Source organism: Papaver somniferum, chromosome 6 (genome assembly GCF_003573695.1).
Source record: "Papaver somniferum cultivar HN1 chromosome 6, ASM357369v1, whole genome shotgun sequence".
NCBI classification, from domain to species: domain Eukaryota; kingdom Viridiplantae; phylum Streptophyta; class Magnoliopsida; order Ranunculales; family Papaveraceae; genus Papaver; species Papaver somniferum.
Window position 1 is genome coordinate 166,446,904 of NC_039363.1, and position 14,818 is coordinate 166,461,721.

Here is a 14,818-nt window from a genome sequence, read left to right on the forward strand (position 1 = left end):
TCATGACTATGATGTAAACTATATACACTGTTTTACCAATCAATTCAGGATATGTTATGATAGTATGTACACCGAGGAAACATACAAACATTTAAGCAAAAAAATGCAAACTTTTAAACCCTAACTCAGTTTCGTAAGAATCAAAGTCACACTTAGCATGTGCAACAAGCCTTTAAACCATTATGATAACCTAGTAGACAAGTTGTATTTCCCGGGGGTTTACAGAGATATGTACCCATAAATCTATGCTAATCTCTTAGTCTTCATCGAAATCTCCAGGATTGTGTTTCAGTTTTGATATGATCAAGGAACTTTCTTTTTAAAAACTCATAGCACTCAACAAGCTCAAAATTTTCGCCTTTTAGTTGAGAGTATTTGATTATGTCAGTCTCTCCTACAACATTCAAATATTAACTGTAACATTCATTAGTTGGAAGTTAAATAAATTAAAATATCAAAAAGTAAATGGATAAAGATTTATAAGTATTTCAGTTGTCATTGATTCAAAACAATTTTACTTGGTGAAATCCCAGGTTGGAGGGCTATCAAGTATGTTACTCCTTCATTGATAACTAGATTACTATCATGTATGTTTTACATTGTTCTTTGGCGAAATTTTTCATAATCTCTTTTATAATAGCGTCGTACCCGGTTCTTGAAGGTATCAATTGGACAAACTCCTTACCAGACATCTGAACAGAGAGTTTCAGATAACTAAATCTTCTTGTAAATCATTACTGGCCATAGTACTTGAAGATATTTTTATAATGAATCGAGTACAAGAAATTTAGTTTTTATGAAGAAAAATGAAAAATAATTTTTGTCGTGTAAAAGGTTTGAGTAGCAGAGGAAGAAAAAAAGAAATCAGTGAATAAGCAGTTGATTGAGATAAATTTTATTTGAGAAGATTGGTTTTGTTTTATAGAGAATAATATAATAATCGCAACGACTATGTTTTTCAAAAAAAATATCCTTTAAGATCCAACGACCCGGAAGATAGAGTCGTCTATGCCAAATAAAGGGCCAAGATCGAGTGTGAGAGAGTGTAAAAAAATCAAACAAGTATTGAATTTATAAGAGGGACCGTGTGGATACTTAATCCCGACAAGCTAAGCCTTGACTTGCCAACACTATAGATTTGTAGTTATGGTAAGCCTTGACTTAGCTAACTACCACAATCTTATCATCATAGTAGTTGCTTATTACTAGATTATGGCTATAAATAAAAAAACGCTCACCATACTGCATACTTTCATAGTATACTATCTTTATTTCAGCAAGGGTGATACTTTACATATTCATTTTTAACGAAAAATAATTTAAATCGAAACTGGAAATATTAAAATGAAGACAACATTCGGTTTGATTACTTTGTAGTTAGTTCCATGTAATTAGGCCGACCGGAGGAGGGAGGACTTTATACATGGTGATTTTGTGTCAATATGGGACATGACTTTTTTTTCCAATTTCACAAAAAAGATTGGATTTGGTTCAGTGATGAAAGGACCTCACCACCCTTCTTTGATTTTTTTTCCTTCTTTAAATAGAAGTAAATAATTACAATGTTGTGGAAATTTTTGTAAAATGAAAAAGAAAAAAAAAATGGAATCGACTTAGAGGTCCTGGGATCGAATCCCGGCCATCTCCAAAAATTTCATTTTTCCTCCCTTCTTCTTCTTATTATCTCGCTATCTATTCTTTCTCGAACAGCAACAGTTTCATCGAAATCTCTCTCGAATACTTTCTTCTTCGTCGAAATCGAAATCCAGTTTCATCTTCATAAATTTCACACCCTAAATCTCCATTAATATTTACTCAATTTCGACTTTAGAGTACAGAGTTTGGATTTGGTTGATTGAATATTCAATCATCTCTAACCTGTAACCCTAAATTTGAAATTGGGGAATGGATTGAACCAAATCCACCATCACCAACTTCGTCCTCTGCATTCTACACCACTACCATAAAATCACCATCAACGGTATGGGTTTCATTAACTATAAATCTCTGTAAATCTCTGCTTTGAATTCGATTCTTCATTTTTATAACTTAGAGTTAAATTCTGGATATGGGTTGAAGAGTTAATTATGGGTATGAGTTGAAAATTTCAGTTGGAACTTAAAATATCAAATCCTCTAATTTTCAGTGAGGGGTTAACTGTTCAATTTGTTTTATGCTTCTAACTATTTGTTGAAATGCCTGACACAAAATAATGTACAATTTTGCTTTGGTTCTTAAAGAAGCCATGTGTTTATATAAAAACTAATGTCTGGCTTTCAGTTGTGTATCATAGGTATTGAACCAAGAGTCTATGGTAATGGAGTTTACACAGGGTTGAGGAGTTCAGGTGAGGGTCACATTACATTCTTATTGAATTTTTTCAATGATGGTTGCAAATTATTATTGGTAAAAATTAAAGTGAAATGGGCTTTTTCTGTATATAAATTTGGTTGTTGTTCTATCCATTTTCTTTTAAGAATTAGTGGACAATTTTGAATTAAGTATTGGAATTTCAGACATGGGATTCCGATTAAGTTTTTTCATTTGTGTTACTTTCCAATCAGTTTCTTACTGTCTCAAAATGACTGACTAGGAAATTGGCGAGATCATGTCAAGATGGAGAAGCATGGCAGGTGACGATTACAAAACTCTGACCATAGCAGAGGTAAATTGTGAGTTCTAGAGGTGCACATGCACACAATACAATGCATATAGGTTTTTGAGTTTGCGGGTATGAAAGATGAGATTTATTTATTTTTGTTCAATACTACGAAGGATTTTTATAAATAGTGAAAGAGAATTACAGAAGAATGAGATGCCTGAATGAAAAATGAGATGCCTGGATGAAAAAATTGGTCAGTTATTGCGAGGACCAAGCTGGAGAAGTATATATTGCGTCCCTGTCTGTTTCTCTCGTGTCTAATGTAACTTTTTTGGTCAAATTGCAGCTGCGGTGAGGACGAGCGTCCATTAAATGAGTTACTCATGTTGCAGCTCGGATCCGAGCACCCTAAGTGCTGTTACAACATTTCTTTATGTAAGATTTTTGGTAGTCATTGGAACCATGAGAAAAGAAGGTTCCCACAAGGAGCAGAGACTGAATTGGTATGCTATGCTGTTAATGAAACTAGATTTATTCAACTTCTCTTTTGAATTTTCCAGAAAACTAACAACACTTTTTATTTACCTCTTGGCAGGTCTATGTGAATAAAGGAGAGCAACATAAGAGAGCTAGTGAAATAGAACCAAAGCAAGTTGTGTTGCGCAGCTCAGGTTCGTTCTCTTGATTATTTAACATTACATAAAACTGATTTTGCAACCTTTCCTAAATGTTCTTCAGATGCTGTACACATAAAGAAACGAAAAACAAGTGATTCTAAGCCATGCAAAGTGGAATCCCAACAAGAACACTTCCTTTCATTGTCGCAGAATTCATCACCTTCCCAATCTGACCAAGAGCAGACACCGATTAAAGAAACACCTCGTCCATTATGTTTGTTGAAGCAACGTTTTCTGAATCCAAATGTAAACAATGTCGAAGAGACTCAACCCAATCAGATTAGTAGTAGCATTCGAAGTAGCCCACAAGATTTTCATTTTGTGTCAGGAGAAAATCCTAGACACACCCCAAAGCAAGAACAGTTTCTACATATGAACGTAAGCTGGCCAGAAGGACAATTTTCCATGGATCACAAACCAACTGAAGCTATGCCAGTGCATTTCTTGGTAAAATTTCATATTTTTCGTACATTTATCAAGTTCGCTTTAGTCTTTTTTTATTGAACCATCCTTTATTTGTGTGTGTAAACTTTATTGAACCATCCACATCTGTTTTATGTTATAGATTGGAGCTGATGTTCGAGGTAAAGTGGATGGAGCATTCGATCCAGGATTCCTAATGACTGCAAATGTTAATGGCAAGATCGTTAGAGGAATCTTATTTGCTCCTGTTAGTATTATCAATGATTCAAAGGTGTCCTTGTGTAATGTATTAAAAACATTAATTAACAATTGTGGCCTAAATTCTTTTTAGGGAAACGGGTTTGTACCAAGGGGTGCCGTTCTTCCTCCAAGTTCACCAGCTTTAGATAATTTAGTTTTGCGACAAATTTTCGGTCGGCCATCCCACCGTGGCAGCGTTGGAATCTTAGGATTCATGTTGTGTATGTAACAAGTAAAGACTCTTCTTAATTATGCAACAAGTACTACTTCCGTACTTGGGCAGGTAACAACTAAGTGGTTCTAGGACATGGCAGGGCAATCCTTCTGTTCTCGTCCTTCTACTTTTTATTTCTTCAATTTTAAAAAAAAAAATTATGATGACATGGTAGATAGATTGAATCAGCTTTGCTTAGAGCAACTGCAGTGGTGCGATCAAAACCAAAGATCAAAGATCAAAAAAAAGATCAAATTTTGGGTTTAGTCCGTGTTGTCACGTAACGGTGGCGATTAAAATTTGGTCGCGCGTAATTTAAAGATCCGCCCCACAAAAATTTCATCGGGCGTATCTCAAATGTCCGCCCAATCAATCACCCGGCGGACTTTAAGTTTACGCCTGTCAACAGGCGTACTTTAAGTTTACGCCTCATTTTTTTTTTTTTTTTTAATTTGAATTTTCATCGGGCGTAATTTAAATCTCCGCCCGTTAACAAGCGTACTTTAAATTTACGCCCAGCAACAAGCGTACTTTAAATTTACGCCCGACTATATTAGGATTTGGTAATTGGTCGCGACCAAATATGGTCTGGAATTTGATCTTTGGCTGGGATTTGATCTTTACTCCGTCCCACTGCGTCACGATCTCATCCCAAATTTTTGGTTATACTCGCCCACTGTGGATGCTCTTAGAGACCAAACAAATAAAAAGTTTAAATGGGTTGGCTGTTGGCTTAAATTTTCGTATGAGAATCGGCGAAGTATAAAGTTGACCGCAAAGTTGACAATTAGTATGTTTCGCAGATGCAAATGCATCTTTCGCTCAATAGTTTGTGGAAACCATGCTCCTATAAGACGTGATTTTTGCGGCCAATAACCAAATTCATGAACAAATGGAGATTCTAAGAAATATGGACGGTAGTTAGAAAAAAATAACTACAAATAGAAAAACTTTCGCAGAGAAAAATTTAGATTTCTAGACTCACATAGTCATTTTCATACATTTTTATTTACTGAAAATTTCCTATTTCCTATTATATCTCTATCTCAACAACACCAATTTAAGAGATTGCAGTAAAAATCATCATGGGAGACGGTCTAAGTGGAATTATGAGTTTAATTACTTAAGCTATAGGTAATCAAGCAAACACTTTTTGATAGTCAACACCTTTTATATTAAATTATCGATTAGGTATAGTATTAGTATTAGTATTAGATTAAGATTTAATCAGATCTCATCTACTGTGTTAATCAGTAGACTTTTTTTACAGCGAAAAATTGTACCTAATTCAGGATGGGGGAGGATGAAAACTGGGATATTGGATTTTGATTGGTTCAATCTTCTGACATTATCTTTTTCCCCCTCTCAATAATTCCTTCTTTCTTTCTTCTAAACAACCAAAACCCTCCTCATCTCTACAGACCCAAAATTTCTTCTTCTTCTTCTTCTTTCTTCATCTATCTTTGTTTGGGAATAATGGCAAACTTAGCCTTGAAACAGTGTATATTTCTTGGTTCTCCAATTACAAACAAGAATCTTAGTAATGGGTCGATTTCAGTTATTGGGTTCCCACCACCATCTTCTTCCTCTCGAAAACACCTTGTTTTGACTGCTAAGGCTGCTGTCACCGTTGAGCAGCAAACCGAGAAGAAAGTCTCTCTGATCAAAATTGGAACCAGAGGAAGGTATTATCTTCCTTCTTTGTAAATTGAGTAATTCATGAGCTAATCATTTACAAATTTGGCTTCTTTTTGATTTTTTGTTTCTGGGTTTTGGATATTTGGATGAAGTATCTTCATTTTTGTACGTTTATGATCTGTTCTTTTCGATTTGATTAGGGTTATATGTGCTACAAACCATCTCAATTGATTCCAATTCAGTTCAAATTTCACTTTTGGATTCTACTGATCTTAGTGGATATAGGAAAATAATTTATGTAAATAATTGTTTGGTGCTTTGATTTCAGTTGTTAGCTGCCTGCTTCTGTTTTTGTTCATTAATTTTGCAGGTTTCCAATAATTACTTTAGTTGTGATTTAGTGAAGTCAACATCTGGATTGACTACTATTTAACATCTTACTGTTGATAAGTCTGGTGCTGAAGAGAGGATTAGACTGGCAATTTCTGATAAGAAGTGTGTACGGGATTCAGAAAAGGTAGCAAGGAAAACTGGTTGGTGTTAAGGGAAGACTCTGGATTGGTTTTCACAAGAGGAATATACAGGGTATCTTCTGATTGCAACACTAAAATAACTAGCAAGCTTCAAAAAAAAAAAAAGTTAGAAATTATGGGGTTAAGTTATTGAGACTTCTTTGTCAACACCATGGAAAATTTCATGTGGTTGAACCTGTTTAATTGAGCATTGTCCATCGGTTTCTGAATGTGTCGTGAATAGTTGAGAAAAAACGACCGCTCGTAAACAGGTTCATTTGCTCCTGCTGTGCTGGGTCTTTATCTTTTCTTTGGCTGTTGTAGGAACTTGAACAGGAAGGTGGTTTTGTATCTGTTATATGTTTTGATAGGATTATGGAGCCATCAATTAGTATAACCTTAGAACATTCTACTAATTTAGAAATTAACTAAGATCCGTCGTATCAGTTTTGGCTTAGGGACCTGCTAAGTAAGTAATTTGTGAGCATAGCTTCTAGAAAGACGCCTGACTCTCCGTCTGTTATTGCTGTCAGTATATTCATAACATTACATGGGGAATGCCTGTAAGATATCCGAAAAAATTCTAGTACTTAGGAAACTGAATTTAATATCAATGAAGATATTTAAAACTATTTTCCTTGCAATCTTAGAGGTATCCTTACCCATATTCTGGGGGACTTTTTTTCTTTGTACTGATTTAAGTATTCTCCGTTGGGTGATATAATTCCTGTGCTTTGTGTAGGACAGCCCACTGGCACTTGCTCAGGCTTACCAAACACGGGAGAGACTCATTGCCGCACATGCAGACTTGGCTGAAGAAGGAGCCATTGAAATTATCATTATAAAAACGACCGGTGACAAGATACTGGATCAGCCTCTTGCAGATATAGGAGGCAAAGGCCTGTTCACAAAAGAGATAGATGAAGCTCTACTAAATGGCGACATAGATATCGCCGTCCACTCTATGAAAGATGTCCCTACATATTTACCAGACGGGACAATTTTACCATGCAACCTTCCACGAGAAGATGTCCGTGATGCATTTATTTCATTGAGTGCAGCTTCCCTGGGTGATCTACCTGCTGGAAGTGTTGTTGGTAGTGCTTCTCTTAGAAGACAATCACAGATACTGCACAAATACCCTTCATTGAAAGTAAGTAATAATTTGTATGAGAGAGTATCAGGATCTTCACTTGTTACCATGGTAGTGCCTGGGTGGCGTTTCTTATTTTATTCTTTCCCTTGCTAAGATACATATAGATAACTCAGCCTTCTGTCATCTCTTTTGAGGGGTAGTGGTTATCGAGAACATGGGATTTGAAACTAATGACCATTTTGGTCATAACAGAGTGCTAGTGTCAGCAATTACCATCCTGATATGTCCATCTACTGGGCACAACATTTTAGGTTGTTGTGGGTTCCAAATAGGCTGGTTTGCAAGTTATACCGAATCGACGCCTTTAGTTTCTTGCATCTTGTTGTGGGTTGAATTTTGGAGTCTGCATTGGAATCATCAACTTGAATGGTCAACTCATCTTATAAAAAGTTCATAAGTAATCCTGTCATTCTGAGTAGCAGATATCCAAACATATCTTTGTTCTGTATCGTTTCTTGAATTTGTTCAGTTCCTGCGTTCTATAATCTTATCTATCTCTTAAGAGCATTCCTTTGATGCATTTCTTTCCTATTCTGCAGGTCGAGAACATTAGAGGCAACGTTCAAACAAGATTAAAGAAACTTAAAGAAGGGAAAGTCAAAGCGACATTATTAGCATTGGCCGGGCTCAAACGTCTTGACATGACAGAAAATGTCACTGCCATTCTATCTATAGATGATATGCTTCCAGCCGTTGCTCAAGGAGCTATTGGAATTGCATGTCGGACCAATGATGATAAGATGGTATATATCCGTTAGTTTCCAAGTCTTGCAATTCCCTCTTTTCAGATTGTTGATTTAAGAAAATGAGAAGTTTTATGTAAATAGGTTTACTTGACACCCTCACTTCTTGATTGAACTTAGTGCTACTGCATTTTCAGTTTGTCCTTTCCTTTACCCTCTCCTAGTGCCTTTTGACTTTCTTTTGCTTAGCTCAGTTAGCTTCTTTTTTCTCGTTTTATGGTGATCGGAATTGACTTTTCCTTTTCTATTTTCCTCTTCTTTTCTATGTAAATGGACCATGGTTGTTCTCTTTGTTCCTTTAGACAGTGACACTAACTAGTGTTAAATATGAGCTTTTGGGGTTGCCTGTAAAAATGGTGCAAAACTTGAGTGCGTCTCTCTGTGACTTGCATATTTTAGTTTCAATTCGAATTATATCTGCTTATTATGCAATAAAAATGAATTCTGTCAATATTTGTTAACACCGTCTTGTGTAGGCTAATTACATTGCTTCACTGGATCACGAGGATACCAGATTTGCCATCACATGTGAAAGAGCTTTCCTTGCAACACTGGATGGTTCTTGCCGAACTCCAATTGCAGGTTATGCTCACCGCGATACAGATGGTTCTTGTGTGTTTAGGGGATTGGTTGCTTCACCTGATGGAACTCAAGGTAAGCCAAATATTATTGAATGTCAATTGTCTTACATTTGAACTTGCCCACCATTTATATAAAATCCAACAAGGACCCCTCTGGTTTCTGCTTATAATACACACTTTTTTTATAACAAGGTAAAAGTCCAGCTATATTTGGATTGAACGTTACACTATAAAACCACTTTTCTAGACAATCTTGCACATTTGGTCTCTTGCTTACCACTTGTTCTGAGATTCCACATAGAGATGATTCTTGGTTTGTTTTTTCTCTTCCTATTTTGAGCAGTTTAACTAATCCTGGCAGATTTTCGCAAAATTTTAAAATTGTTTCACCTCATAAAAATTGATTGGCCAACTTAAAAACCAGTGGGTGGTTCTTCTTTTCAAAATTCTTGGTATCTTCTCATTATCAGTTCTCATTTACTGTCTTTCTTTCTTCTTTAGTACTGGAGACATCCAGAACGGGTACATTTGCTCTCGACGATATGATTTCCATGGGGAAAGATGCTGGTGAGGAATTGCGTTCACGTGCTGGTCCAGGTTTCTTTGATTTCTTAACAGCCCAAAAGTAGGAATACAAAAATAATAGGTGAAGAGAAAGAAAGTCTCTGGCGCATTCGAAGGAAGAGGTTATGCGCCGGCTTCTGCTGTTTGTACTTTGTAACATTTACCGGCTGTAGTCGTTTGTTGAGCTAGATTAGATAAAGCATGCTGTACGGAACTTCAAATGCTGAAGAAGATTAGATTAGACTATTTATTCATTTTTGTGCAAGTTAGTTTTTCTTTTTCACAGTTGGCATATATAATCTCTTATTTGGTAATTGTTCAAAATGAAATCTATTACCATTGTTTTATTTTCAGTAAGCAACTGCACATCTTTCCTAAACTTCCAAGAGAACCAGTTTCCTTTTCTTAGTTAGGTTTGACATGGAAGGATCATTTGTTTTGTGCAAGACAAGTTAGCAGGTAACACAAAGAAAATGATTGGAAGATAATTTGGTGCTGTAGTTCAACAAACAAAAGAAAGAAAAAAAAAACTTGGGTAAATCTTACAAGAGAACTGGTGCTAATGGAAAAGAAACAGAACAAATGAAAGTGAAAATTAAGTTAAAGGGGCAGCTGGGAGATCCTTCATCCAAGCATCTAATGGTTTGCCTATAGAGTATACGATGAATCCAATCTTTCTTAGTTCATCCGGATTCACCACATTCCTTCCATCGAACACAAATGCTGGTTTCTCCATTCCATCGTAAATCCTCTGGTAATCTAACGACTTGAACTCATCCCACTCCGTCATGATGCAGATACCATGAGCTCCCTTGGCTGCTTCATATGCATCCCATGTGACAGTCACCATTTCCTTTGATTTAGCTGTAGGACTACTTGGGACCAGGTGCTGCGGATGATCCCAGTCAAATTTGCTTGTTGTTAGATCCCTTCTAATTTGATCCTCGCTTACCTGTGGATCGTAGATTGACAACTTTGCTTTGTCCCCTAGTAGACCCAAGCAGACATCTATTGCAGGCGTCTCCCTAGTGTCACCAGTATCCTTCTTAAATGCGAATCCTAAGACGAGTATCTTCTTTCCCGACACGGTGTTGAACATGGATGACACCACCCTGTTCACAAACCTCAACTTCTGGTAGTCATTGATCTGGACTACCTGCCTCCAATAGTTTGCCACCTCTGTCAGACCGTTGCACTCACAAATGTACACCAGGTTCAGTATGTCCTTCTGGAAGCATGAACCCCCGAACCCGACACTTGCGTTCAAGAACTTGGGGCCAATCCTAGTGTCCTTACCCACGGCATAAGCAACCTCCGAGACATTAGCACCCGTTGCCTCGCATAATGCAGACATGGCGTTGATAGAGGAGATCCTTTGCGCCAATATTGCATTTGCTGCCAGCTTTGAGAGCTCTGCTGACCATAAATTTGTGGTTATGATACGATCCTCTGGGACCCATTTGGCGTACACACCCTTAAGGGCAGCCACAGCCTTCTGACCTTCAGGGGTCTGACGTCCTCCTATGAGGACCCGATCCGGATTGGTGAGGTCATCAATGGCAGTACCCTCGGCAAGGAATTCAGGGTTCGAGAGGATTTGGAAGTTAACACCGTCACGACTGTTGTGGTTTAAGATCTTCTCGATGGCCTCAGCAGTCTTTACAGGGACGGTCGACTTCTCTACCACAATCTTGTCGGACTTGGCGACATCAGCGATCATACGGGCAGCACTCTCCCAATAAGTGAGATCAGCTGCCTTGCCAGCTCCAAGGCCACGGGTTTTGGTTGGGGTATTGACTGAGACGAAGATGATATCGGAATCCGAAATATTGGACTCGACGTCTGAACTAAAGAAGAGATTGGTGTTTCTGCATGATTTGACAACTTCATCAAGGCCAGGCTCAAAGATTGGGAGACGGTCACTGTTCCAGGCATTGATACGCGGAACTGAAATATCGACGACGACCACTTGAATATCAGGGCACTTGTAGGCGATCATTGCCATGGTCGGTCCTCCAACGTAACCGGCCCCGATGCAACATATTTTTACCATTTCGGAACGACTGAGCTCTGCGGGTGTTCTTATTCTTTTGCTTCTGATCAAGATTGAGAAAGAAAGACAATTAATTAACTCTGATAATAACCGTTAAACTGCATGCCCTGGATCTCTGAGAGCTCAAAAGGAACATACACAGGCTTTCTTTTCTCTATTGAAGAAGAAAAATTTAAGGGAGGTTTGTTAGATTGAGCGAAATTTGTGAATATTTTCTTGTGGAGGGGAGAAAAGGTAGGATGCATGCTTTTAGAGAGAATAAAATGGATCACTTTTTTTTTTCCCTCTCTTTTAAAATGTAGTTAACTATCATAATAATAATCGGATAAAGTTTATACATTTGAAGGTTATTCACGATTTTCTAGGGTCATAAGTCTAGTATTTTTCACTTAGAGATTACCCTTATGTAGCTAGCATCTAAATGGTTGCCTTTTGATATAAAAGAAAAAGAAAAAGAAAATTGGGCTAGAAATAGTTTTGTTAAAACCCATTGATCAAGACCGTCATCATTATATATAGATATCTTATCATCCATGGAACAAAATATCTGCCCTCCGTGCAATGTTAGCTTGGCATAATAGCTAGTCGTGGTGTTAGCCCCATGATTCAAATTCCATCTGACGCTTTTTTTTGGTACCTCTCAAATCTAAAAACCCCACAGTCTCATACTCTTTAACCACACAAATAGTATTACGTTCTTCCATCGGAATTGCATCATAAACATGATAAGGAGGAGAAGTGTTAGTATCATCAGGCCAGGACCAAACCATACTTTTATCTCTAAAATCCAAAAGATTGATACAACTTTGATCATTGACGATACCGTAGACAAATAAAAAATTACTCCCTCCGTCCCACTCCTAAGTGACCTATTTGATTTTAGATTTTGTCCCAATGATAAGTGACCTATATCACTAAACAATGAGATATTCCGGAATTATCCTTTTAGTTAATTATAAATAATATATGAAATATGTATAATTTGATAGACATGTTTATATTCGTTACGTAGGTGTTTTAAAATGCTTTTCAATTGTATGAAATTTGCGAACATCCGTGGAGTATTTTGAGAGATAAACCATTTTTAAATTTCACTAGTTATTATTCATAAGGGTATAATTGTAAAAAATGATTAAAAATACTATTTTCCTTGCTTGCCTTAAAAATTGTGCAAATTTCAAATAGATCACTTAGGAGTGGGACGGAGGGAGTATTTCCATTTAACCACTGAATCTTGCGAGACACGAACCGTCAAAGGAATCAAGAAAATCAATTTGTTTTCCGGTTACTTGATCCCACACCCCAATTCCTTCCTTACTTGCAAACACCTTATTACCAGAGTTAAAACATAAAGCTCCAGCAGAGAAGCCTTTGACCTGATCGTTTGCATCCCTTCACTGGAATCTGTGCCTCAGTTCCCCTGTTGAAGAACTGAAAACACCCATTCCTCCAACTCCCCTACTCAAGTTTTGGCGAACACTCGTCACTATATTATCTGAATCCATCACCCAATATCATTGATACTTTGATATTCAAGATTTAGTGGTGGATGTTGTTCGAGCATCCAGTCATATACACGAACAATGCCACCATGAGCAACAGCACAACCTCCGTCGGGACTTGCTCTAATTGCACTACACTTATTAGGAGGCGGACCAGTAGTCACAGAACCCGTTAAGCTTAACCGGTTACTATCAAAATTGCCCCACTTTGCAGTTCTAACATGATCAAGAAGACAGCTTCCCTATATAAAGTAATTTCTCGGGTACGTTAGAAGGGACATCAAGCCCGCCTGTTCCTAAAAGATTAAGAAGAACAGAAAAACAGTCAGGGTCTCGATCAATGAAGTATTCTTCTTCTTCGTTAACTAGTTGATCTTTTGGTTGAAGCTTCCATTCATCATCAAACATAGCTCCAAACAGTGAATCTCGGCGTGCAGTTGCAAGAGTTGATGCAGTCGTTTCAAAGATTTTCCCTCTGACATTAAATCGCACCTTGTCAGAATGGTTTCCCATGTTAAAAATATCCAGTTGCGGTATCCCTAACTCGAATCCTTACTTACCTTGACGCATCATGTCCCCATCATGTGTATATTTATACCATCCCAGTTGAGAAACAGAGTTTAGGGAAAACCTAGAGTTCTTCTCAACGTTGACTTATTTATTTTATCGTTGATTGGTAGGAATTATTGTAACCGACTTTCTAAAGTGTAATACGTGAAGGCCCAGCACAGTCCAGCCCACAAAATCACGTGCTTAGCGTGGTATGTGAGATGTTATGTCGGAGATTATAGCGTGCCATGTTGTACCGTTCCAGAAGACCTGCTGGAATGTGCTAAAAAAACTGTACACGGCACATTTATTTTTATTTTCCAATATAATTTTTTTTTCTAAAAATTTAGGTATTATATGTGTTATTATGAAAACCGGATAGTAACCTGATACTGTTTTTTTTTTCTCTTTTTTACGTGTGAGCTTTTTTTTTCCTTTTTCTTTTGACAATTCGCTGTGCACAACTCCATATCCACTTGGTTGGATCGGATTTCTGGTAACAATAAGTTGTACGGTAACTAATATGAACCCATGAGGATGTGATTGAATTAAGACACAAATCAAATTTTCAATGAACAATAACAGGTGTCATCTGACTCAACGAACAATTGCTTGTCATAGATTACTAAACTGAAATAAGGACTCGAATTGAAAAATAATAAAATAATAATAATGTAAACATGCGAATTTGACCATGATTCGGGGTCATCATTACCAGAGTCGGGGTCACCATTAGCAGAGCCGGAGTCATTATTGCCGATGGCACGGCGTAGGTGAGCTGTCTCAGGGACCGGGATGCCTCGAAGGAAATAACTAGTGGGTGTCCAAGTAACCTAGCTGTAATAGTACATGTGTACGGCTAATAATAGAAAACTTACTAGAAAAGGTATTAGAGTACACATGTACGGTATTTGTATGTCAGGCTTTACCTATAAAAGGAGGAATTCCTCCTGGAACGAGAGGGAGTTCTCCAGATAATTGGATTGTGTATTGGGATTAGTCTCTTCATTACCCTATGATAATTTAAGGGTGTTACATTTGGCGACTTCACTGGGGAATAATCTTCGATACCAATATCGGACTCATCACTACCCCGGAAAATATCTCGTCCGCAAAAACAACACAAGTTATCTCCACCACCATCCTCACTCTACCGGACACTACTAATATGTTATCTCACCACCGTCTTCGTCATATCGGACACCACCAGCACAGAACCCGAAGTACCAATTAATCTCCCTGAACCACCACACCACCGCGGAAATCAATAGCTTAATCTCCACCGATACAACCAATAGTTGTTGTTTTTCAGTATCACCATTAACGGAAACAAGACGAACTCTAGATCTCCCGGAACCTTTTTA

The 14,818-nt window shown here is 37.5% G+C and overlaps 3 protein-coding genes across 7 annotated transcripts; 2 read left to right on the forward strand and 1 right to left on the reverse strand.

The window, feature by feature from the left end:
* The first annotated feature begins 1,619 nt into the window (after positions 1-1,619).
* LOC113290027 lies at positions 1,620-4,255 on the forward strand. Of its 5 annotated transcripts, none has more exons than XM_026539499.1 (8): positions 1,620-1,981; positions 2,281-2,347; positions 2,594-2,665; positions 2,949-3,105; positions 3,198-3,273; positions 3,341-3,726; positions 3,845-3,949; positions 4,034-4,253. In XM_026539499.1, exons 4-8 carry the CDS (start codon positions 2,986-2,988, stop codon positions 4,169-4,171), a joined length of 825 nt encoding a protein of 274 aa, XP_026395284.1. In that variant the 5' UTR covers positions 1,620-1,981; positions 2,281-2,347; positions 2,594-2,665; positions 2,949-2,985; the 3' UTR covers positions 4,172-4,253. The 5 variants fall into 5 exon arrangements, 3 of the variants coding, with proteins under 3 accessions (XP_026395284.1, XP_026395286.1, XP_026395285.1); XM_026539501.1 differs by having other exon boundaries at positions 3,198-3,255; XM_026539500.1 differs by having other exon boundaries at positions 2,294-2,347.
* A 1,184-nt stretch (positions 4,256-5,439) lies between these two features.
* Positions 5,440-9,697, forward strand: LOC113290029 (porphobilinogen deaminase, chloroplastic-like). Its single transcript, XM_026539504.1, has 5 exons — positions 5,440-5,841; positions 7,054-7,459; positions 8,002-8,205; positions 8,682-8,859; positions 9,288-9,697. Exons 1-5 carry the CDS (start codon positions 5,633-5,635, stop codon positions 9,413-9,415), a joined length of 1,125 nt encoding a protein of 374 aa, XP_026395289.1. The 5' UTR covers positions 5,440-5,632; the 3' UTR covers positions 9,416-9,697.
* Positions 9,698-9,862: 165 nt separating this feature from the next.
* LOC113290028 (UDP-glucose 6-dehydrogenase 5-like) lies at positions 9,863-11,554 on the reverse strand. Its single transcript, XM_026539502.1, has one exon. It carries the CDS (start codon positions 11,401-11,403, stop codon positions 9,946-9,948), a length of 1,458 nt encoding a protein of 485 aa, XP_026395287.1. The 5' UTR covers positions 11,404-11,554; the 3' UTR covers positions 9,863-9,945.
* Positions 11,555-14,818: the final 3,264 nt, after the last annotated feature.